General features: G+C 38.4%; 2 protein-coding genes across 7 annotated transcripts in view; both read left to right on the forward strand.

Annotated features, from left to right (window-relative positions):
* SHANK2 (SH3 and multiple ankyrin repeat domains 2) overlaps positions 1-25470 on the forward strand; it is a 334933-nt gene that overhangs the window by 280947 nt on the left and 28516 nt on the right. For 4 of the 6 annotated variants that reach the window (XM_081891148.1, XM_081891150.1, XM_081891145.1 and 1 more), the window contains one exon: positions 4199-4219. The exons of the other annotated variants lie outside the window; for them this stretch is intronic. In XM_081891148.1, coding sequence (XP_081747274.1) covers positions 4199-4219 — 21 coding nt within the window. The remainder of the gene's footprint in view (positions 1-4198; positions 4220-25470) is intronic. 6 annotated transcript variants of the gene reach the window in all.
* Positions 13822-23045, forward strand: LOC309358671 (uncharacterized protein). The gene is made up of 2 exons (XM_081892055.1): positions 13822-14880; positions 20353-23045. Exons 1-2 carry the CDS (start codon positions 14793-14795, stop codon positions 21207-21209), a joined length of 945 nt encoding a protein of 314 aa, XP_081748181.1. The 5' UTR covers positions 13822-14792; the 3' UTR covers positions 21210-23045.

Raw genomic sequence — 25470 nt, forward strand, 5'->3', positions numbered from 1 at the left:
AGGTGTGCGTCTATAGGATTGTAGCCTGAATTTGCATAAACAAGAACATTTCTTAATCTTTACTTCACCTATTTTTGTGCAGAAAAAAATAGCGTTATAGTAGTAGAATCCATTTTTACAATATTTAGTTAAAATATTTCTGATATAAGGTCTTTCTTATTTAAAGAAAACAGTTCAGCATTTTCCTACCTTTTAGTAATCAAATATTTGTTACATAGAAAACACTTTAGATATCCTAATGTCTAGTGCTGGATCTAGACACATCAAAGAAGTGTTTCAGTTTAAAGCGTAAATTTAAACAGGGAAAACAGGTAGAGAAAAAAGGGACTCCACATCGCCATCTGGTGGTACATATTGCACATACAATGCATATAAATCACTATTTCTTTACCAGTCTCGCTGAGTCCTAGGTAACATCGAGTTTGTTTATTTAACACCTTTAGAGGTATTAAGCTGAAACATTTTAAAATAGATTACAGAGGTTTCTCAAATGAAGAGTTTATTTTTTATATAATCTTCATTTAAATTTATTTCTTGATTGTGAATTATCAGCAATTTTATTCAGAAATATGCCCTCCTTTGCACTATTTCCTGCTTTAAATAACACAACATACCAGTTGCAATTAATACTGTTTAGGTTTTGGAGGGATTAGGTGGGAAATAGGGGGCTATTTTATATGAGAGTTATTGGGTTTTTAATTTTTTTTTTTGCCAACCATAAAATTCCTGTTTCACTTGCTTTGAATATCATGAAGTTATCCTTTTAAACAAATTTTTGTATCATAGCACAGTCCTTGTTCATTCGCCAAGGAAAAATGGGAAAGGCTCCCTTATGAACCATAAAAATAATGATCTTGTTGGCTAACTAGGGCATTTTTCTTCAATCTGGACATTGTGAGCTAACAGGAAGTTACACCTGAGCAGAGAGAGTAATCACCAGGGTGACCTATTTAAGCTATGAAAATGTGTAGTACTCAGTGTAATTGACTTTCTCACAATGCTGCCTTTATAGGTCTTAGCATCCGACTCACGAACCATTTTGAGATTCAGGAAAAAGCTTTCTTTGGGCCACAACTGCACCTTCCTTCTGAGCTCCTTTCTTTTCCCCAATAAAATCACACAACTTCAAAGGAATGGCAGTTCTTCTCCGGCTGTAATTTGAAATCAACTGCCATCAAGGGAAGACTTGGCCTCCACCATGGGCTTGAGTGAATCACAGCAGCTCAGTCTCACTCGCTTGCATCAGAGGTCATCGTTGGGAGCCTGACAGCTACCTGCAAGAGAAAAGTTGCTTCTGTCAGGGGCTGAGCAAGTTCCACTCCCTTCCCTCAGAGGAGATGTTGCCTAGTAGGCAGTGGTGAAAAGGTGATGTCAGCAAAGATGAGATCAGGAAATGCCTGAATGATTAATCCTGGAACCATGTGGATATCGTGGTTGCTCACCATGTCCCAGTGGCGTAGTGTGGGTTGTCAGCACCCGGGGCAAGGCAAGTAATTTGCACCCCCTAACCCGTGGATTTGCGCCCCCTAACCGTAACCCCCAGATGTTGCGCCCGGTGCGGCCGGCCCCCCCTGCACCCCCCACGCTACGCCACTGCCATGTCCACAGGGGGCAATCACTGCGGCCCCTTTGCTCTCTGCCTTCATCCCCGGCTACCAGGCCGCACTCGCTTGCTGGCCAGCTGCTGCTGGGGAAATTCCCCATGGCCAGCAGTATCACGGGGTGGTTTTCCCGCCAAGGAGGGCAAATTTGAATGGGAGCTGGAATGAAATAAGCTCAGCAGGAAGGTCTAGGTGTGTCCGTAGGAAAACTTGTGTTTTCTTCTAGTTCTTGGTAGAATGCTAAGACCTATAAAAGCAGCTATGGAGGGAATCAATTGCTACACGTTCTAAACAGGTCAGCCTGATAATTACTCTGTCCAGGTGTAACTCTAGTTAGTTCACATTTTCTCTAAAGAAATACAAGAAAAGCTCTTGCCTTCTGGTTGCACATATTGGGTGTTTTATTTTTGAGAAGTCTATCACTGAAAGGATAGACATAAATAACCTTAAAGGAGTTGGCAATAAAGAAAATGTCTTCCTGACCATTATAATATAGAAACTTGCGGTTTCTTCGTCCTTCATAATTTTTATATTATGTACTTTGCTATGATGAAAATTTGTCTTAAGAGCTAGAGATATCCACACCAAACGTGATTCAAAGTCCATGAATGTATGAGTAGGAACTTCCTTATTTATTTCCATGACATAATTGTAAGCAAAATTTTCTGGAATTGTGTTGAAGAGAACAGGACACCCTTGATTATACAATGCTGCCTACCAATCTAGCCTACCAATGCTGCTAAATATGCAAAGGCTTTACTCCTCTGCAAACTTAGGAGTAAATACCACTAATGTCATTTCTATGTTCCTCTGTGTAAACTTGCATAGGATAAGGCTGTAGATGTGATGGTGTCTTTTGAAAGACCACCTACCATTTATAAAAGTATGCAAACGTTCATGCTGCGCAGAATATGGAGTTGAAAATTACGTTTTAGTCATGGCAATAGTTTAAATTATTATTGTTGCTGCTGTTGTTACTGTTTATCGACTTCCTTTCATCAGTGATGTCTAACAAAAATAGTTCAAAAAACTATATCTATTGTGCACATAAATGTTTTATTAACTAGTTTAAATGGCTTTAAAAATATTTTTTTTTATTTGCCAGTATATAAAAAAGATAGACTTACAGGAAGCTGCCATAAGAACATAGTACAAATATTTGTCCATATATCCAAAATTTCTACAATGACTCTCCATGGTTTCAGATGGGAATCTTGCCCAGTCCCATCTGGTGATGCCAGGGATTGAATTTGGAATATTCTGCATGGAAAGCATGTGCTCACTATTTATCATTGAAAGTGTATTTGTATTGTCCCTCTTCTTAATGGGTTCCTCTTCCTACTTTTCTCTGTACTCTCTCTTCTTAAACTGAACCAGCCTCCCCCCACTCCACTTTCACAGGGCCATTCATTCCCCTTGAAAGCAGTGGGGGGATGTTGGTGACTTTTATAGTGATGGGTGGGAAGCAATCAAAGAACTTTGGAGTCCATGTGGGTCTACACTTCAGTCATGAATACTTTATTTTTTTAACAATAGAAAAGCTTTGTTGCCACAGTAAATGACAACAGCCACCATTCCCCACCACCGCCCTCAATAACAGCTCTAGGAATAATACTACATCATGACACAGCATAATTCTCAGGGGGCATTCTGTACTGAATTACAAAGGAGTGTCAATGCACTGCTCAGGGCAGCCAAGCTGCTACTTGAAACATTGGGAGAGTTTTTTAGGGTCCTTTACAAATATCCTCTCCCATCCCAGCCTGAAGATAAGCTCACTCCCACCCTAAAGTTCTTTGATTCTGATCTTCAGGGGCGGGTGTTAGTCTTCCCCACCTCGAAAGCAATAATAGTCTGTGCTGAATGTCCAACACTACGATTTTCGTATTTGTGACCAATAATATTTCTTACCTTGTGGTATTCCAGTGGAATTTTTCTTTTCTTTTCTTTGAACACATGACAGTGCCCTCCTTCTTGTGAATGAATTGTTTTGTTTAAAAACTCCCCTTCAGTTTTAAGCCAGTTTTTCTATTCTGTGTATTAAGGGGCTGCTATTTTGGAGGAAACAGCCCATTGGGTCAAGGAACTAATTTAGTGGTTCTGTGGAGCTCATGTTCAGCTTTGTGCCCCCTGTAATATTACACGGCTGCTTCCCAATTAGTGTTGCACAAGCTCTAATTCATGTCTGCCCCTCTTTAGAATCTGCACTAAGATTGTCAGGAACTAATGGCCTAAGAAATTGTCACAATTCTTTCCCCTTTGAATTCAAACTCTTAAAATATTCCCCGCCACCGCCCCTCCACAATCATGCTGATATTTTTTACAATCTAAATCATGCTGTTTAACTTTTGGGATGAGATCTTCCTTTTTGGCATAGCCATGGTATTCTGCCTTTTAGTTTGTATCATTTGGAATTAGAGTTTAAACATAGCCTGTGCTAGTTTTGCTAATGCTTATGGTGATTTGAAAAAGAGAAAGCATAGTACAGTACTGAGTACGCTCAGTGTTGGTGCTTGAGACTCAAACAGCGATTTATCATTTTAGAATGACCTTCTCTTCACATTTTATTTACCATTCATTCCCTTTCTATTTTCAAGCTTCAGTACGGAAGAAGAAGGGTAAGGGGAAGCATTTTATCTCTTTTAATTTGTTTTTTCTCCCCTACACCTTTTCATATTAAAGGAGGATACATAGTTGTAAATGGTCCAGTTTGTCAGTCATAAAAATAACTTATTAATATGTTTTAGCTATTTAGATAATGAACTGAAATCACATAAAATAACCTAATTTCCTTCACATTTGAAATAGATGATCCCATTTCTTTCTTTTGTCTTGCCTCCTTCATACCCACTCCCTCTCCCTTTATATGTTTAAGATCCCTTCCCAGTTGTTCCCCAGTCATTATTTCAAAGTTACTGTGCTAACTGGTGATCACTTAGGGCTATTTCATGCATGGCATGTCCCCAGGTAGGAAAAAAATATGTGCACACACGTCATGTTGTATGTCTGTTCTGCTGTGGTTACCTGTATTTGGAACCACCTGCTGCAGCTTCTGAACATGTGTAACCAAGGCAGAATAAACACCTGTGCCATTTTCATGCCCAACAGTGTATGTGGGTGTACACATATTTTTCTGCACTGAGTTTCCCTTCATGTGGGAAACTCATGAATGAAGCAGCCCTATGAAAAGCAGTGGCAAGTAACCGGAGTTTGGTGTAGTCCTGCATCACTTATTTCACTTGCCTGCTTAATAGCCAGTCGTTACTTACAAAACCACACTGCCTCTGTCTCAAAAATAGGCACCTCACACACACCTTGAGTCTTTACCTGGAGAACTGCTGCTCTGCATAATTTCAGGTTGAACTTAGCATCTTCCACACTGTCCCGTATGCATGGAATGCCCTCCCTGAACTGATCCATAAGGTCACGACTCTCCTCTCCTTTATCTCCTTGAGACCCACCTCTGCTGCAATGCCTACTGAGCCTATTGCACAACTTGCAATGACAGATTGCTAAGTGAAAGGACAGATGGGGATTGTTGACATTTTGTAGTAATACTAATTATAAATAAATATATGTATATAAAGGTTGCATATATTTAGCTGCATCCCTTTTCTTCCTTACCCTTTGTATGTCACCTGCTTTCTTCAAGGCAGGGAACTTTGTTTTTTTTTTTTTGTATATATGATTGCCTAGCACACTGCTAATCCATAGAGGTAGAAGAAATTGAGGATAAGTCATGTGTAGATTACAGAGTTGTGTGAAGCATTAACTTTGATGCTGTGTTACAGTGGTGAAGCAAAGTGGCTGGAGTTAAATTTACTTTTTTGTTGTTGTTTTACCCTTTTCCCAGCTCTCTTGTTTCTCTTCCTTTTGTTGATCATATTAACAAGAGCTCCAAGTACACCTACAGCACTGCCACTCAAACCCTTCTACAGAAACCCATATAGAATAAAACCTCTTAACTAGTTGTGAGTCCCAGTGACTTGGAACACTTTGTAGTGTAGATGGGTTCTCCAATAAGTATAATGTTTGTGTGTGTGTGTGTGTGTGTGTGTGTGTGTTTGCTTGCTTTTGTTTCACTGAGGGGGAGGGTAAATACCCTGAATATGGCTTTTGAAACTGTGCACATCCAGGTCCACTTCACGTGTTAGAACATTTAGTGTATATATGCAGTCCATACTCTAAAACTGACATCCACTTTGAACGATGTATACGTTGACACATAAGTCATTACTTGTGCCAGAAAGTCAAGAATTTGTCTCTGCCACATATACACATACTTTAAAGCATATATGTTTCTTGTAAAGCAGACCTTACATGTGTAGAATTGCCTTTATGCAAAGTTGCATTGTACTTTGCATGGCATTCTGTATAGGCAGGGGCTGTCCCAATAGCAGGCATAGGTCCATATGGATATATTTGGTGTTTCCTGTGAAATTGAAGACAATAAGGGAGCCCCTTCTTACTCTTAATCAGAGCCCCTTATTTACAATGGAGCCACTGGATCAGGGCCGTGGTTTAGCTATACAGTTACGAGATAGAATTCCTTGTAAGATTAAAATCAAATATTATGTCTTCCGCTACTTTTAACTTTACTTCTGAATGTTGCATAGTGTTGCTAAAAAAACCCAACTTCTCAATCTGTAATACATCTTTTTAGCTTCCAGTTGTAGACTCACCTGCCAGTAAGCCCCATTTAACTCAATGGAGCTTACTTCTGAGTAGACTTTTACAGGATTGTACTGTTACATTGCTATTTTCCCTTTCATCATCCTTCTCAAACTCAGAACTAAGCCATTCAACTTTAAAATACACATTATTTCAACTTGGAAACTGGTCTTATTTCTTTTGGTTTACAATATTTTGAAAAATTAATACAAATTTGAACCAGATAAATACACAGTTGAATGTATTAATAAATAAATAAATCTAAATTGTAGGAAATTTTTTTGGAGTATCCACTGCTTAGCAAGGTGGCTAGCCTAGACCATGAACTCCATGGGAAAAAATATTAAAATTAGCAAAACAAATAACACAGAGAGATTTTTGCATAATGCAGACAAAACTTTTGCACACCTTTTGTATCTCATAGAGTTTTAGAACAATATATTATATAGCAATATATTTCCTCTGTATAATGTCTATACATCCTTGCACCGATCCAGAGATCACATATACATGTATATGTATGTGTATGGTGTCTCCCAACCTTTTAAAGGATTTCTTCATTTTAGCGGATAGACCCAAACTAAGTGTGCCAATGATAGGACATATGGGTATAGGGCACCTCCATTGAAATGAACAATGAATTCCATTAAAATGTCTTGGTGAAAACAAGATTTATCAGGGCTTGTGATAATGCAATGCCCAATAAATCCCCACTGAATCAAACAAAAACATACTCAAACAACAAGCTATATGATTATTCACCAGTACAAGCACAATATGACTAGAATTTTTAAATTAAAGAATTCCAGCCTATTAATTCATTTTTTCAAAAATGAAACAGCAACAAAATAAACCAGCCTATCTATAGATTATAGATTTTTTAAATAAATCATGAGGCAATGATGGTTTACATGACCAGATAGGTATGGAATTTGTAGGGGGAGCAGGTTTTGCATAGCTAACTGGTCTTGCTCGCTAAGTATGATGGGAGTTGTAGTCCAAAAACAGCTGGAGACCCAAGGTTGGGAAACACTGTATTAAGCAATGTCAGGTTTCCTTTGATCTTATTTGAGATTTTAAGCCTAGCTAGTTGGTTTTTCCCCCTGAACAGTTTCTAAACTGGATATTGTTCAATTCTCCATCTATAAATGTTTCCAAAATGTTAATTTGTGACAAGAATAATCAGATATGTGTTTAGGGGATTTTTACTGCTGGATTGGTGCTAGCCAAATAATAATTCTGAAACAGGAATATTTTTGCCTTCCTCTATTTTTGTTGATCTTTCTCTTGGGAGTATAAATTTTAATTCTAGAAGAATATTAGAATATCGCCTGTAGAAACATTAGGTTGGGTCATAGTGCAATTTAAGACGAGATGCAACTCACCTAACAAAACAATGTTTAATAGTGGTATCTTCTAAAAAAAAGTATCAGTGGCATTGATAATAAAAGCAATAATATTTATAGTACATGGTATAGTATCATTTTTTTTCCAGAAAAAAGTGTGAAATGATGGCATTTGAAACAATTAAGACATAAATTAAATCCAATACTTGAATTCCAAAATGTAATAGGGACCGAAAAGTGGCCTCATGTGAAAAGGCTACACACTGCGATTACAGGTATTTCAGCACTGTGGAATAGATCATAGGACTTTCACAACCAAGAAATAGTGAAAGCAGACATGATACCAGCTCTAAAGTGTTCACACCTTCAAATATGATGATAATCTCGGAAAGATGTTTTGGACAGAATTATTTAAGTCATCAGAAAGAAACCTAACCGTCAAAGATATGGATATTCCTGACGTTACCAATCTAACATGGATCCTCTGAAGGATATTTGTGTAAGTATTAATTGCTGACACCAAATGAAAATCTGAGTTAATATTACTATTTCATGGTATGCAGTTTTAAGTTTTGTGGAGATGTGTTGAATGCACACTTAATCATTTTTAAATGGGGTGATCTTCTGTCTTCTCTTAGCAAATTTATTAAATAACTGTTCATTTATCCCAATGAGGTTAAGCCATATTTATTAGTATATCAAGGAACCAGACTTCACTTGTTTTCTAATATGTATCAGTAAGAACGTTATCTGTTAAAGAGGTACAAAGGAGTTAGTGAGGAAAGAAATACAAGGGGTGAATTTTTAAGTTCTGTTCAGTACTTCCTGGGAATTCTCAGAGATAATGAATCCAGGTGCTGAATATTTCTGAAACATTCAGCATGATTTCATAATCAGGTGGTGAAAATTAGTAGTGCTTCTGAAAATGTTTGCAGCCCTTAATACATGAGGGCTTTTAAAGCTTCCATGTTGCCATTGTTCTTGCTGTCTATTATGAGCAGAATACTCATACAATTATAACTAGTCATGCATCCCCACATGTAAAGCACTTCATTGTCTTTCTTCACTAGAGAAAAGTAATTGAGGGTGACTTTGCCATCCCAGTGAGGAAAAGAGAAAATAAAGTGATGGAATCGTAAGTATTCAAGAGAATCATATTACTACGGCCATTAGGTGTGAAATTTTTGAGCAAAACCCCTGGAAATTGTTGGCTGAAAGATGAGTAAGACTTTATTATATATTTTTAGACTGTTTGTTATTTAAGATTTTCAGAATTTAAAGGTTGCACACAGAACGCATTTTCAAAGCTTTTAATCTTTTTGTCTTTCAGGTGCTGTAATGCTGCCACTGTGACTTAAACTTCAGTATGCCTTATTTAAGGTACCAGAGAGGTGGACAGCATACTCTTCCTTTCTCTCATTCTTTCTTTCCTTTCTTCCTGATTTCCTTCCTTATTTTTTCAAGGCCTTTTCTTCCCATTCCACATTGTTTGTTTTTTCAGTTGTTAACAATGTCATGTTGACTCCCAATTAAAACTGTAAAATAAATTACTCTAGGCATCTTGTAGTTTGTTTTCATTTGCCTTGCTCAGTTCTACAAGCTGGCTCATGTGTTTGCAGAATTGCACCATAACTTACTATAATGTTTGGAAGATTGATTCCCCATCTCCAAATTCCATCTCTTCGAATGCTGGCTCAAATCTAGCACATTTTGTTTCCACTTATTTTCTCAATTCTGAAAACCTTCCATGTTTTCAGAATGAAATAACTTTTTTTTGAAAAATAAATACTGTGTTTCTAAAATAACTGTTGCTTCTGCAATGTAAAATATCTCCTGTGTTGTAAGATTACAAACATATGGAGCATCTATGCATACATTCACACATAATATTTTTTTTCATCTGCATCTGGGGATTTGAGTTGTCATTCCATGTGATGGAGTAAGGTATAATCTAGCATTAGATAACAATGTTATCATGAGGTTATCTTATCCCTAGCAGCTGGTTGTTTGGAATGACTAATTTAGAATGACTTTTCCTTTGGTTCTTCATTCAACAGAAACCACATTACAGAAAGGAAGGATGAGATTGGGGGTCAGTATGTTCATAAAGCTTCCCAGTAGAATTAATTCAGCAGCAATATTAGTAAATATTCCCAAAAGGCAGATAGTCTAAAATTTGGCCAGCAAAGAATTAATGGATCCCTAGATACGATTCAAATGAATATCAAGTGATTCAACCTGTGTGGCTCTGTGTTCCCTAAGTCTTAAATATTTTTACTAAAAACTATTCTTGAAGTACGGCATATGTATCTAATATGACCCAGTCATTAGTTTCTGCCCATTGATTATAGCATAATTTATTAATCTATAAATATTATCTTTCATGCATTAGAGTGAAATCTGATTACTGAAGCACACATCATATTTTCCAGATACCTTTTTAATTTGCACCTCTTCCAGATAAAAGGTATATAGGTGTTAAGATGTTAGGTGAGAGGATTTGTAAATCTGTTGCTTTCGAATTAATATTTGGTATTAGTTTTATATGCCATTTACCCCACCCTGTACAATGATTCTATCCTGTACAATGTCTGATTTGAGGTGTGCCAAGAAATGCAAGCATCTCCTCCCAGTTCCCGTAAACAGACTATACATTTTAGAAGCCCTCTTGCATAATCTGAAATAGTCAACCTCTTACGTTGGGCTGTACGGTTGCATACTTTACAATACACGGTCTTAATTTCATTCATCTTACAGTTTGGCTTGATTCAGACCTCACACCAAAGCATGCTTTGCACTAATTGTAGCTTAGAACCCAAACCATGGTTTGATCTTCCAAATGTAAAGACAAAGCATGAGTTAGAGCTGCTTGTTTGCTTTTGTTTGCTCTGCTACATCATGTCAGTTCCTTCCCATGTGGGGCAAATATAGGTAACTTACACACCTTTACACAGCACACATGACTACAGGTCCTGTACATGGACAAATAGCAGGACAGTGGCTAGGCAGAAACCATGCATTCAGTCACTCTTTTGTGGCTCCAGGAAATACAGGCATGGGGTAGGGGCATGCCTGCATTAAGAGAAAACTATTTCCAATAAACAATGACAGAAAAGTTATTATTTTCCCTCTCCCATGCGGGGTAGGGGGAGTATTGTTATTTTTACCCTACTTACTTTGCGTCTCATCCCATGTTGAATTCCAAGAATGTGAGGCAACCACATTCACCTATTTAAACTGCATTTGAGGCTTGCAAATCCTGAATCCAACTAATTCAATAATATTTACTTGCGTACAACCAAATATCGTTGTGAGTAATCCTACATAAATGGCATTATACTAAAGACCTTTACTTTTAATAGTGAAAGTTATTACTAGTGCACTCTCTGCTCTTTTATGTTTCTTGGAGTGGGGGTTGAATGGGATAGAATTTCTTACTAAAATCTAGTATGTTGAAACTGTTTTATAAGGCCACGTGTTATATTTATAATGTATGAATAATAAAGGTGTGAAAAGAGAATATCAATTCTACATTTTGCTGTTACTAAAGCTATCTTATAGAGTAAGTGGTTAAGGTGTATGTCCTAGAAATGCTTTGTATAGAGTTCTAAATTCAAACTCAGGCACCTGTCTAAAAGCTTTATTTGATTTATTTTTTACATTTGTATCCCACCTTTCCTCCAAGGTAGAGTACATGATTCCTGCCCTTCCCTTCACAGCAGCCCTGTGACATAGGTTAGGTTGAGAAGCACTAACTGGCCCAAATATCACCCAGTGAGCTTCTTTCCTCTGTGGATATTTGAACCTGAGTCTTCCAGATTCTGCTCTGGTACTAACCACTACATCACACTAGCTTTTAGGTGTCTTCCAGATGTTTTCTCAAGACATCCAATTGTGGTTTCTCTACCTCCTGGTTTAGTTGAATTTCACCTGTATAAAAATGTCATGGAAGTTAAACAATGTACTTTTTCCTGCATCGTGCACACCCTAGGAAAGACCTCCTATCATGCTAAACCATAATAGCAGAAACCATGGCTTGCAAGACCAGTTCATACCATGGTTTCTTATATGATTTGCTGGATAATCACAGGCTATGTGTTGTCAATTCAGGCATCACATCATGCTTTGATTTGTGTCTGAATTTGAGTCATTATGTCTGATTCCAGATTTAGATTATTTTATCTTGATACCATCAATTCATCTTTAGTAGCATTCTTTTCGTAAATTACAGAATTTCTATGTACAAAATATCAGACTCCCCTGAGATAACATTTTTATGTTATACATTTCACTTATGGAGAGAATCTGTGTTTTGTGTCTTAAAATGTCATATAAAATAAGAATAATTCGATTGCATTCATTTTTGGCATCTGTAAAAAGCTTGCAAATGTTAAATAAATTAGCCACAAACTGAATATGGTATCAGTGGTTATTTCTTGTGAGCAAATGTAATTAACTGTCTGACCCGTAACTATTTTAAGTTTGCTTTATTAAACTTTGTTAACAAATAAAATTTATGTAATAATAAAAGAGGAAAATTGTTCTTTTTATAATCAAATAAGTTAATCTTACATACATTTCAAACAGCACTAACATTCCCCCCCCCCTTGCTTTTCCCATTCATGACTATCCTTTTCTGGAACCAATCTAAGCTTAAACACTTGAATTTGTGCTTTTTCAATCTTTGAATTAGTCAATGAAACCATACTGGTTGATATGCAAATATTCAAGGTTTACTGAGTTATAGATCAGGCTATAAAATCATTTTTCTTAATTTTAAAATTACATCTTAATGCTAGTCAGCTGTTTAAGAGATGTCATGTCTAATACACGTACACAATGCATTGAGAAACTATCTCAATTTACCTGTCAATGTAGACTTTAAATTAAAGTATATATAGACATGGAATAGATCTATGTTGGACAGCCCCCACAACAAGGTGGGGAGCGCTTTCAAGTGAAGTGAGTTTCCATTTGAAGCTGTCACTTTTATATCTTGCTCTTAAGTACATTGGGTGACTATATTGGGCTGAAATTCAAAATTTCTGCCTTGTTTCCCTGTGTACACCAAGATTTCCGGTTTCCACATTTCACAGCAGCCTTCGGTGTCTCCCTGAGAAGCCTCTTAGGAAGATTAGATGATTGTCCAGTGGAGTATCTAGCATAGTGCAAAGGACCGCAGCTGAAAGCAAAACTCAGCAGTATCTCACGTATTTACAGAAGCACTTCAATCACATCAGCACAGATGTATTTGGCTCCTGGCCATAATCACTCCAAAGTACCATTACTGTTGTTGGGTTTTTTTGGCTAATCTTGAAGCCATATTCTGATGATCCCTCGTACCTATGGGACCGCTTCTCCTGGTATGTCCCACGGAGGAACTTATGATCTTCAAACAAAAACGTCTTGGAGGTCCCAGGGCCGCAGAGAGGTTGGGTTGGCCTCAACCAGAGCCAGGGCTTTTTTGGCTGTGGCTCCGATCTGGTGGAACACTCTGCCACAAGAGACTAGGGCCCTGAGGGACTTGACATTTTTCCGCAGAGTTGTTCCACCAAGCCTTTGGCCAGGGCACAGCCTGACTCCCTCCTTTGGCAACCTTCACAGAACTCTAGCCCAATGGTTGCCATCAATTTGATTTGAATTAATTTTATAATTAAATGATTTTAGAATGTTGTATTATTTTAATGTTGTTAGTCGCCCTGAGCCCGGCTTCAGCTAGGGAGGGCGGGATATAAATAAAAAATATTATTATTATTATTTATTTTTGAAATTATTCACTCGAAAATGTTTCAGTTGAGTGAGAGATTTCTTAAGTTTCCTTTGCCTTGATGAGAATTAGCAACACCCACAAAATCAACAATATTAAATTATCATAAATTTAAAATGCCCAAAGAATGTCATGGATACCAGCAGCCACAGCAAAGTAGTTTTAAGTCCTATTGATTTTAGTGGGTGAATTGAGTACATGTTTAAAATTGTGGTCCTGCGCACAGCTCAAGTAAACCTAGTGGGATTAGCTTCTAAGGAAGCATGCATATGTTTCCTAGTTGAAATCAGTTGGACTTGAAATTCTTAACTTTGGTTGAAACATGCCACATTATTCCTTTATCACACGCCATATGCCCTCTTCTTTCCCCCCTGCCATGCCTTTCTCCCTTTCCCTCCTAAAGCTGTTGAGAGACAACTTAACGGTACACGCTCATGTTTATTGCTTTGCATCTACAATGTCTGTCAAAAAGAGTGCTTTCAAAAGCCATCAATAGCTAAATATGCACAGAATTTACAAATGACTTTTTAATGTACATTTATGCTCTAATATTTAGGCAGGTACCTTTTGTAAGTTTTAGCTTCTTTCAAACACAGATAACATGGAATAGTTTTCTTTTTAATTGCTCTGAATAAGGAGAAAGCACACTTGAATTGTACTTCGCTTGGGATTTTGCAATCTTACACTGACATGAGACATGTGGTCTAGAACTTGAATGCAGATTCACACAACACCTTTCAGAATATGCATTTTTGCACTGCTGTATGGTAGAATTTATACGAAGCTTTTTCATTTTGTGAATGGCTCCCAGGCCATGGGGTCGTCAACCCCTAAAGATTCAGGTTGTCAGTTGTGTGTCTTTTGGTGGGAAAACTGAACGTGTGCTAGAACGCTTCACAAGTTCTACTTTTACATAGATCTCCTAGCATGTGATGTATCGTCCTTTCATTAGTACATTGGGTGGGTATACTGGGAGGAAGAACAAGACACATGAAAAATAGTGGTTATGGTTCATTTCTGAAGTTAATAATGTGGTTGAAGCCACAGAATGAAGGTGCAATGGATGTTGCACCCAGTTTGATGTAACCTATTGTGCATGGCACAGTTTCTATCTGTATCTGTCTTAGGTATTCAGAAACTTTCATCCTATCTAAAGCAGCTTGAACAGTAAGAAGAAGGGGCATGCTGCAAACATGGGCCTAAGTGCAGAGGAACAATTCACGGCTCCAAGAACTTTCTCAAGCGTGCTACTATGGCTGCTGCATTGCTAGCTGTATTTAATTGTACCCAAAGAACTTTCCAGTTATCTGGCAACAAAGAAGATCATACCTACTCCTGCAATCCAGCTGTTCATATGGGGGGAAAGGAAAGAATATATAAGGAAAAGAAAGCAATCCCGTAGTGGAGATGAAAAATCTGGTGGGATCTCAAAAGGAAGGACTCTTTGAGAGCAGCACTTCCCAGGGGAGGGATCAGCTGCCAATACAAGTGGCAGGTAAGACTCAACATGGCCATAAAGAGATAACTATTTTCAGTGAATCAATTTAAATATGTTTCTTGTAGCTGAAACCTCTGATTATTTTAAGTACTGTAGCCTGTGCTCTTTCCATATACTTCCTAGAACTAAGTTGTCCTTGGTGTTTCTTCTGTAGCTTTTATATCACGAATAACTTGTAAATGGTATCCTACATTCACTGAGAAACTAGAAGCATGATAACCATGTTCAAGTAGCCAGCAGTACGCCAGCACCATGATCCTACCCAAGCATCTATGGAGCTGGTGTAGTCCTGACTTCTGGCAACATTTGACAAACATCCTGTCCAAGGCAGCTTATTCTTCAGGGCAGGGAGTAGGCAAACTACAAATAGTGAACACAAAATTATGAGGTGTATCATGCACATGGAGGTGTCAGAACAATACACCCAGGTGTATGACACAGATGGACTAAATCACAGAAACGAAGGAGGCATCTGATCACATTGAGGATAGGGACTGTGAGAAGTCTAACACTGCCTCTTTGCACACAACACTTTAAAAATTCAGCCAGTTGACAAATAAAATAATGTTATAGGGGAGATGCTGAAAAGAACCCAAACACATTGTCTGGGGTTTTTTGTTTTTAATTCAAAAACAACAACACTATGGAACGAAAATCTAAAAGAGCACCCGGTCCAAAAATTACCAGGCTCTTGGCACAGTCCTCTTGCTTTCCCTTTCTCCGTCTGTTTTCAAATACATCTTTATAGTTGAGAACTCTGGTAGGCATGCCAGAACAAAATGCAACCATGTAATATTGATTAAACCATAGTATAGGAAGCCACGCATCCACATACCCTATAACTCACTGTATGTCTAGAAAGAAAACGATTGAGTTAGCAGCGGTTTAAAAATACATTGTTCAGTTAGGTAGATGTAGTATGTAAGGGTGTTGGGGTCTGAAGCAGAGTGCAGACATGATGGTGCTGATTTCTTAACCATGGTTAAGAGAGTGGGAGTTGGTCATGCACAGATACCTTGGGTTGGATACAGGTTTGCGCAGAGCAGAATTGCACAAACTGGCAGGGTCGGCCCACCCATGAGGCAAGGTGAGGCATCTGACTCAGGCGGCAGGATCCACATGGACAGCAGATCCCAATGCAGATATTTATTCCTCCCCCGTCCTGTTCCTGATGTAGATTTTCATTCACCCCTCCTTCCCTGGTGGGGAGGGGGCAGCCATGCAAAGTGGATGTTCCCACAAGTGGAAGCTGGAACATGATTTTCAATATTTCCTTTCCTCCTGGAGCCTTCTGTGCTCTCCAAAATCTGCTCCAGAGGATTGGGGGGATCCTCCGGAACAGCAAGGATATGGGTATGGAGGGGGAGAGGGGAACTATCAAAAGTTATCCTCTCACCTACGGGAGCCTCTGCAGGAATTGACTTGCTTTTGTGAATAGAAGGAGGCCTTTGGTTTGTTGAACAGCAGGTCTGAATCTAACCCTCTCTTTCCTCTGTCTCCTTTTGTCTCAGGCATTCTTTCTCCTCTCTTTCTCCTTTGAACTTTAATTATATTTATCATTACATCTGCTTTGGTTTATTTGTTCCTATTTTAAATTCATTTCAGAGTCTCACATTTTGTCTGCAATTGTATTAACATGTTTTTATGTAGTGTCAGCTTATGTGCTGGTTTCCTATAGAAAGACAAATATTTTTGAGAATAATAAATAAATAATCTGCAGTGGTACTAAGCATGGTTAAAAGCTTGACTTCACTAAGCATTAATCAGGATTTGAAGCAAGGCTTCAATAAGCTGGCAAACCCTGGTAAAGCTGTTGAGCGTTAATCATGGTTAGTGTTAGCATTACGGTTAGCTCAGTAAATAACTCCTGCGTGATCTTATGTGCAGCTTATTCCCAGTCTCTTAACCATGAGTAAAAGATCAACAGTGTTGCATCTGCACTGGGCATAAATAATTGCTTCATTTTCTTTTCATTATTATTATTTCTACATCTCATTGAGTGTAACCACAAGCTAGTGATTTGTGCCCCCGTAATGAAACCAAATCTGTAGCTGAAAAGTATTTAGAAGATAAATACATAATATTGATTTTGTTTACATGTTGATCCTTGCAGTGCAGTTGTTGTATGCTCCTGGGGAAGAACTAGGCAACAATGCAAGATCAAGGCACCTAATTCAAGAGAGAAGTTAACTTGATTTTAATATTTCTAGTCACATGGTGCAGAAGCGTAAGCCATTTGATCATTCAGTCCTGCTGCTGAGCAGCACAGTTTCTAGGCACACCAAATTTCCATTGTCTCCATATTACCAAATGCACTTCTTCCACACCACCAACATAGCACTGGTGCCATCATCTTAACAACTTCCAAGTCCTGAATTTTATCAGGCCAACTTGCAGACACCAAGAAAATGACCTTTCAAGCAGAGCCTGATGCATATAACACAGTGATGTCAACCATTATCCCAAGTTGCCACAGTTGCTCTGCATTGAATGAAAATCAGCTTAAGGTTCTCTGTGCCCCATAATAATATTAAATAAAGGCTGTAAATCCTAGTTATTAGAGATGCTTCAACTCTTTGTTGTTAATGTTGCCTCTTGATTCAGCCCCTTCATTGTTAATGGCTAGTCTAACAACCCATCTTAACCTCTTTGAATGTATTCATGATTCATAAGTATTCGACAACAGTGTCAGAATTTAAGTCCATTGATTGTTTATAAACTGTTTACTCAGTTTGTTATTTGTGTGATTGGCCACACATGCCAATCTCTCTGATTGGGAGGCTGAAGTTATTTGCTTAGGAAGACGTTGCAGCGAATAAAATGTTTCTGAGCAATAAGGATTTTTTTTTCAAGTCAGGAAACTGGATTCACCAATAAATGGCAAATGAACCATCAACATAAATAACAAACTATGCCAAAATATTATTTTATTTGTATATCAATGTTCACACATCAGATGGGGGGTGGGATAGGTTATATTTTTCAGATTATTTCATCAGGTCTACTATTTTCCATTTGGTTCTATTGTAAAGGTTCAGACAAAGAGTTTTAAAATATGAAAAATGCCTGGCTTCATATGATCAATGATATCCAATAATAATAACATCCCTTCTTTAGAATGGGATGGCCAACTTCTGCATTATAAGCGGCCACTCAGTTCTCTAGATTCTGTTCCTGGAAGGGGAGTATATTTTGCTGTCCAATTGGACCTTCTCGCAACTAGTCAGCAGTTGTATTCAGCATGACCTAGGAAAAGTGGTTTCATAGTTATGGTGCATGTGTGCTGGATCATGATTTGGGCTGTTGCATTCAAAACCTGGAGATAGAATCATAGATTTGCACAGCTAACGTGAAAGGCTTCTCACACAACCTTTTTAAAAAATAATTTCCTTTTTATATAAAATGTTATTACTGATTAAAATGTAGCAGGGAGTAAGGCAGATAAAATTATTTCCTGAGCCACATCTTGCTCGTGGGCCTCAGCTGGCCATCCCTGCTCTAGAGGTTCAGTTAGAATTTTGAAACAGACATTTGCTCATGTGGTTAAAAATATCCCTGTTTTATATGTGTACCCTAGCATAGAATTTTGAAAAGTGGATTTTGTGGTCCTACACTATCTATCTGAGGGATATAGGAATCACTGGTTACAGCTGTCGCTGGGCTGGTGGAGCAAAGGTGGGAATTAAAGTGCAAAAGCAGCAGGTATTACATTTAAATTGTCTCGTGAAGTCCCTTTTCAAAGTATCCATGCAGTGGAAGATCCAAGGCTTGCTTGCCGCTCTGTCTCCACATCCATTTTCATAAGGAACTCATGCATATTATATACAAACAGTTTCATTCTCACTTTCCATAAACATGCAACTGGACAGTCTAAACAAACACAAACAGGTGTGAATACTTTGAATGTGAATACGTTAATTAATAGATGGAGAAATTATTAGCACTCACAACGTAATTAATGTTGAGATTAAATATTCAGTTATATTGAATCATGAAATGTACAAGGCCCTTTAAATGAATATATGGTTGGAGGGGTTCAGGATTTGGAGTGGTGAGAGAGACCATGGTTTTCTCTAGGAACCACCCCCAACATCCCTCTCCCACTAAAATAAGATGGATGATCTCAAAGGATAAGAAATAATAAGGAACACTGTTACAAATCAGACACATATATACACCCGTGTCCCTCTGGTGCAAATACACAACTCCAAATTAAGTTCATAAGAGCAGCATGTGGTGTGTGTCAATGAGCAGGAGTGACACCTAACCAAATACAAATTCATTTGGAGATTCTGCAAAGCAGGTGCAAATTACTTAGCACCAACCACACAGAGCAACCAGTTCACCAGGAATGATTAGTAGTAGTTACTCTTGTTTACTAGGTAGACTTAGTGAGAATCATGCTGTTCACACACAAATCTTGCTTAAAATTGGGAAATGTACTTTGAATAAGTGATTATTATGATAATTTGAGAGGACATCTCAGATAAATATGAATGGGTAAATTGTCCCAGAGGCAGAAGGCTTACTTTATTTCCCCCCCCAACCTAGGACATTTTCTCATTCTTCATTAGCCTGCATAATATATATAAATGCATAAAGTAACTGCTTAGTTAGGAAGTGCATGCAATATATAATCATTTTAAAGTGTTTGGGGTTACATTTTCTTAAGAATAGATGTGAATTTAAATAACATACATGGACAAATGCCCTTATTTAATGCTTGACCTTTCTTTGTAAATTGAATTGTACACGTGTTATATAACTCTTTATAAAAGTACTCAGGCAAGGAGTCAGCAAGGCAAGTGCAAGGGAAATATTTATCTTCAGACAAACAAAAGACATCCTGGTGAACAATGCCATTGTGCATAATTACTTTCAGTTTAATATTAACAATAAGGAAATGAATGCATACAGAAGACCTAAGAGACATTGTTCACAGGATAAATTTGATTGACTGCCACACAGATTTTGTGGCAATAATTCTGGAAGGAGTTTAGGGGTGAGATGAATCGCCGGACAAAAGAGAAGATAGCAAGCAGTGCTTCAAAAGTTGCCACACAAGCCAGTGGTGGAGCACATCTGACACCACAGGAAGCTCAGGTCGCTTGGAAAGTTGACTCAAAGTTCATCACAGAGATTTCTGACTGTGACATCACTACAATGCATAGGTGAGCTTTTTGCTAGGTTCACAGACATTTACTGTCACAATCACAATAAGGTATATTGAAAGATGTTCTTTGGGATCCAGTACAGTTGTATGTGTTATGGGTGCAGCACCGTGTGCATTTTATGAAGTGCCACTTGCACTTTTCAGTCTCTAAATTTTAGTCTGCCCAACTATTTGCCCAAACACAAACACTCTGGTTTCCCAACTGGCTTCTTTCTGTGTGTTGTCCGATGTATGTAGATTCCTCCATCTGCCTGGCCTCAGATACAGTGGTTGTTGCTCCTCTATTTGATTGCCAGATGTCACTGGGCAGCAAGATGGGGAGGTTCCTGGATCTTCTGGACAGCCCAGGCACCAGAGAGGAAGTTCACCATCCACACCTGCAGAAGAGCAAGAATCTTCAGTGCCAGCTTCTGATGAAGATTCACCAGCCAGAACTACAGAGAGTTGGCCATGGCCATTGTCATCATCTGAAACACACAGCAACCTGGGGGAAGATTTTGAGGGATTTCCAACACCAGAGCGGACTCCGCAGTGTACAATGGACATACAATCTCCTGGGGATCAGTCTCTCAGTAGGACTCCCCAATATGAGAGTGACTCTCCTGTGGAGGGAAATGATGAAATGAACGAAGAGCACCATGGTGTTCAGCCTGTCCCTAGGGATCGGGGTTGGAGAGGGCAAACTCAGCTGACAGAGGGAGAGAGGTTATTAATGGAAACCAATAGTAGGATTGTACAGCTGCTGGAAAATATCAAGAGAGAGCATGCACAGTCCATGGGTCTCATGTCACAGTCCATGGGCCGGATGGAGCTGCAGCTAGGCATTGTGGCTACATCCACAAGAGCCATCCATAACTACCTGTCTGAGATTTTAGCTTTCCTCAAACAACCAAGGACACAGGTCCTTGAAACACGTATCTCCCAAAGAGCCACCCCTCATGTTGAGTTAACGAGTGCCTCAACGTGGACTGGTGAGGATGCAGTGGCAATGCCCACTGGATACTTACCAAGGGATGAAGGGATTAATGACTCTCAAGAAACACTGCAAGCCACACTGCCTCGTCGCAGTGGCCGAATGCAGAGAGCCATAACAGAAAGGGCCTCGTTGCCCATGCCCATGCGCCAAGCAAAGGGGGGAGGGAAGAAAAAATAATTTATCACACTAGTGATAGTATTTTTAAGGGTTTTTTTTAATGTGCCTGTCCTTTTAATTCTTAGCCATAAGGCCATGAGTGGCAGAACTTGACCATTTTTACATTTGGCTAACATTGTATTCTGGCTGACTAGATTAGTCTTACATTTTGTAGTTTATATTTGCATTGTTAACAATGTGTGCTACTGGTATTTGAAGAACATTTGCTTCTGTTCTTTCACTTCAGCTTCATGAGAGCATTTTTTTACACTGTGCCAGACATTCATTGCTTTTCTTACAAATACAAATCATTTCTGGACACAGTTGTTTTTTGAGTTTTCTTTTTCCATTATCCCCCCTTCCCCCTTTCCCTCTGAGCAAGCATTCTGGAGTTTTTGGTAAGTATGTGGGTCTTGGCAATATTCGCCTCAGAAATTGTGTTCGATCAGTCTTTGCCTGGTGTTTCTGGCATGCTGGCCTGAGGTGTTGGGATTAGCCTGTAAGTGCCTTTTTTTGATAATAATATTATCCTCTGTGGGTCTGACCAGATTAATCTCTTGCCTATTTTGTGGAAATTACATATCTTGGCTGGGTTGTGTAATAAGCAACATGCCAGGACTATATTGCAGCATTTGTGACTTGTACAAAAACTGTGCCAGCAAACCTATCTAGGCACATGAACTACACTTTCAAAAGCTCCTTCCTTGTTGAACAAAAGGTTTGGCGAGCAACATTGTTATCCCATGGTGAAGTTTGGAGATTTAGAAACAGTGGAAAATAGCAATGCATTTATTATATGTGAATCACATAAAGAAATATCATAGGAGAAACTATCCCTAATACTATCACAGACACTTACAGAACAAAGCAATCGCCTTCCTTGTAGCCAGACCTTCTCAGAATTTAAGAGTCATAACACACTGTTGCGTTCTGTGCCACAATGTCTAAATAACAGCTTTGCATTGCAGACGATATGAAAATCTCTCCTCTTCCTTTAGGCCACCTCATTTACTGATGCTAAGAGTGGTCCTAGCACACTAGGCAGATAACTAATGCACATGGGTTGGAGAGCATTTTTATTACTGTTGGGACTGCCTCTGTGAGGGTTGGTTAAAAAGCGGGACACAAAAGCATCTAGATGCATATAAGGAATACAGAGTGGCTTCTGAGTGGTACTCAAGATCATCCTGTTTTCACCACCAAACTGGGTTGTGTGGTCACCACCACTGTTACAGGCACAGTGTAGGCCCTGCTTCACTTTCCAGTTTCACTTTGGAGCTAAATTCCCTAAAGAGCATATTTGTGAGAGCATATTTATCAAGCCCATATCTAAATCCTAGTTTGTGGCTGTATCTAAACAGGCTGTGGACCATGTGGGCCATCTCTTCCACCTACTCTTGTTCAGACGGAAGAAAACCTGAGAGCAAGAAGCATTTTGCTGCAGTACAAACCAGCCATAATATGCTTCTTAGTGAAATATTTGCTTGTGGCTGCTTTTTGCTAAGTGACTGGGCTAATGGTGAAATGCAGCTAGTGTGGGCTAACCCCTCATGCAGGCACAACGTACGGTTCAGATATCTGTCCTGAGAGATGAGCTGTCATGGGTGTGCTGTCTTGACCATAAACTCTAAATGCACCCGGTCTGTCAGGGATGACCTTTCACACCTGCATACCACTTGTGCCCCATCTGTGCCTGTTTTATTTCTTGTTTGTTTGTTAAACATAATATACCGTATTTTTCCGTCTATAAGACGCCTCCATGTATAAGACTATTTTGGGGGACTCAGATTTAAGAAAATGGGGGGAGATGGCCCCATGTATAAGACGCCCCCTCATTTTTGACATAATTTTTTAGGGGGGAAAACCTAGTCTTATACACGGAAAAATATGGTATATATAGATGCCTTTATAAATAAATACATTTCAAATTGAAGCATGTAAAAAATCATGATGCAAGAATACACATTCTTGCAAAATTACATTAAAAAACAACAACCAAGGGGAAGTGTCACAAGCAAGTATGAAACACAAGTTGTTAAGGTTCCAATGTAGCTTTCAAAGTCCTAAACAAAAACAAGCTGCAGAGCTCTTTGAAAATTAGGCTTTTATTAATATGTTTGAAAAGGGAAATACATGGAGTTCCACAAACATCCTGAGATCAGCCTAGATCTACAATATAATGAAGATGTGTTTATTTGCATTATGTCACTCTAAAAGTGTGATGGAATTGGGGAGGGGGGGTATTCAGAATTTGACAAATATACTACAGTTCAAACATAACCATTGTTGGAAAGTCCAGATTTCCTCCCTAAATTTAATACATTTAATTCATTGGGTTATACTGCATCCCAACTTCAGTATGCGATTAAAAAAAATCAGCACAAAATTCATTCTTTGCAGTAATATACAAAGCCCCCTCCCCATTCCAACTTGTTTCAGCTATCTGTGATTAGAAAGGGTTGCAATACCTGCCATTTGAGTGGAAAAAGCTGTAGGGCAAGGAAAAATGAGCTGACAATAATAAGATCAACAAAAGATAGAGTTTCCCACTAACCTAATGTGTGGTGGCAATATCAGATTTTGTTAGTGAATATCTGCAAACTGATATTGTAGTCAGATCTAGTGCTTGGATCAGACTTCCAATACTGTCTTGCAAAATAATGGAGGTATGCATGGTTTTTATCATTTTCAAAGTGAATATACCCATGCTTTTTTCTTGTATCTGTCAAAGCCTATTCATTATTTCCCTGTAGTTCTCATTGTCTGGCTAGAAATATGGCTACGTGTGTCTTTTCAGTTACAAAAGTTATGAGTTTTTATGTGGAATATTACATTACTTGCAGACATTGAGTAACAAATACTTCCCATCTTCAAAATCTTTCACTGTTGATCACAAAAGGTTTGTGGCATCATTTACCGGACTAGAGAGGCATAACACAAAATCTTCCCTCTTGGTGGTGGATATACCAGCATACCCAAATGTCAAAGATGAAACCTGTAAGGTTTATGTTTTACTGCAAATTGGAAAGGTTTAGTCATAGTTTGAAAGACAGAATTCAGATTTCTGCTAAATTGAGTATAAATCTTTCACATCACATTTGAATCTTTTAAAAAGCAGGCAAAAAAAATAGAATACTGAAAGATATTGATATTTACAAATAATCTATAGCATTGTCCAGTTCCATGATGTTGGCAGTAGATCTTGAGCCTTCTCAGTGACTCAAGAATCTGCTTTTCTATGACAATTTTCTTCACAGGTAGAGAAGTTAACTGTGATTCCTATAAACACCATTGCCCTGATCCAGCTATCCCTTGTGGGCACAAGGGCTCTGATCTCACCCAGCCACAGGATCTTCTCCATTCACTTCAGTGGTCGAGGCATCTCTGGTATCACATGCATAGAGATATGCACATAGATCTTTTCCATCCACTGCTGTGATTTGAGAAACCCACACATGCAGGGGCTCCTTGTGCACATTGCAGCACACACAGGGCTCTGGTTCAGGAAGCGTCTCTGCATTTAACTAGATGTGCTACATTAAAATCCATTTTCCTTTTCCCATATACCATTCTAAACCACACTCTTAAGAGATGAATATGCTCTACATATCTAATTACAATCTCTAATTTCAACACTCTGCATGGGTGGAATTGTCTGAAGAAAATTATTGAGGTGACTGTATTGAGTTGGTAACTAATGGGCTAGTTTCTCTTTCTTCCTAAAGCAGTTTGCAATGCAGGTATTTTGTATTTAATTCTAGAAAAATCAGTTGAGAAGTATGATGCCTTTAAGTCTTCAGTTGTCGGACATGATGAAAAAAAGAAATTGGTGGAGTCTCTTCCAGTTGTTACATAACTTTTTATGTATGCATATATGCTGAGTATCCAGGGCCCTGTGGTTAGGATGAATATTTTGCTAACTTTGCTTTGATAATCTAAATGTTAAAAAAACACCACTGCATATATATAATCTGACTGCATTCTCTGAACATTGATACTGAAGGTGGGGCAAAGAAAGAATATAGGACTATTTTTTATAGTATAAGGCTGGCTCTTATTCCAAGTGTGGAGGATTAATTGACGTGTGATCTTAGATCAGTAAAATGACTCAGTTTCAACATAAATACAAAGGGATGATACCCATTGTATAATGCTATAATCCAGTTGTTGCCTAACTCTAGATTTGAACATTCCTCTTGCATCTTAAAAGGAAATCACTTGTATCGATTGCTTCTATTTTGGTTTGTGTTTGTAATTTGTCGCATTCTGCATTGTGCCTATT

The sequence above is a fragment of the Podarcis melisellensis genome (genome assembly GCF_964234715.1).
Source record: "Podarcis melisellensis genome assembly, chromosome: 1".
NCBI classification, from domain to species: domain Eukaryota; kingdom Metazoa; phylum Chordata; class Lepidosauria; order Squamata; family Lacertidae; genus Podarcis; species Podarcis melisellensis.

What these genes read in the sequence shown, in the direction of transcription:
- LOC309358671 (XM_081892055.1), top strand. Translation starts at nt 14,793, where the DNA reads ATGAAAAATCTGGTGGGATCTCAAAAGGAAGGACTCTTTGAGAGCAGC. An exon ending in GCTGCCAATACAAGTGGCAG is followed by an intron (nt 14,881 to 20,352) that starts GTAAGACTCAAC and finishes TTTGATTGCCAG; the next exon opens with ATGTCACTGGGCAGCAAGAT.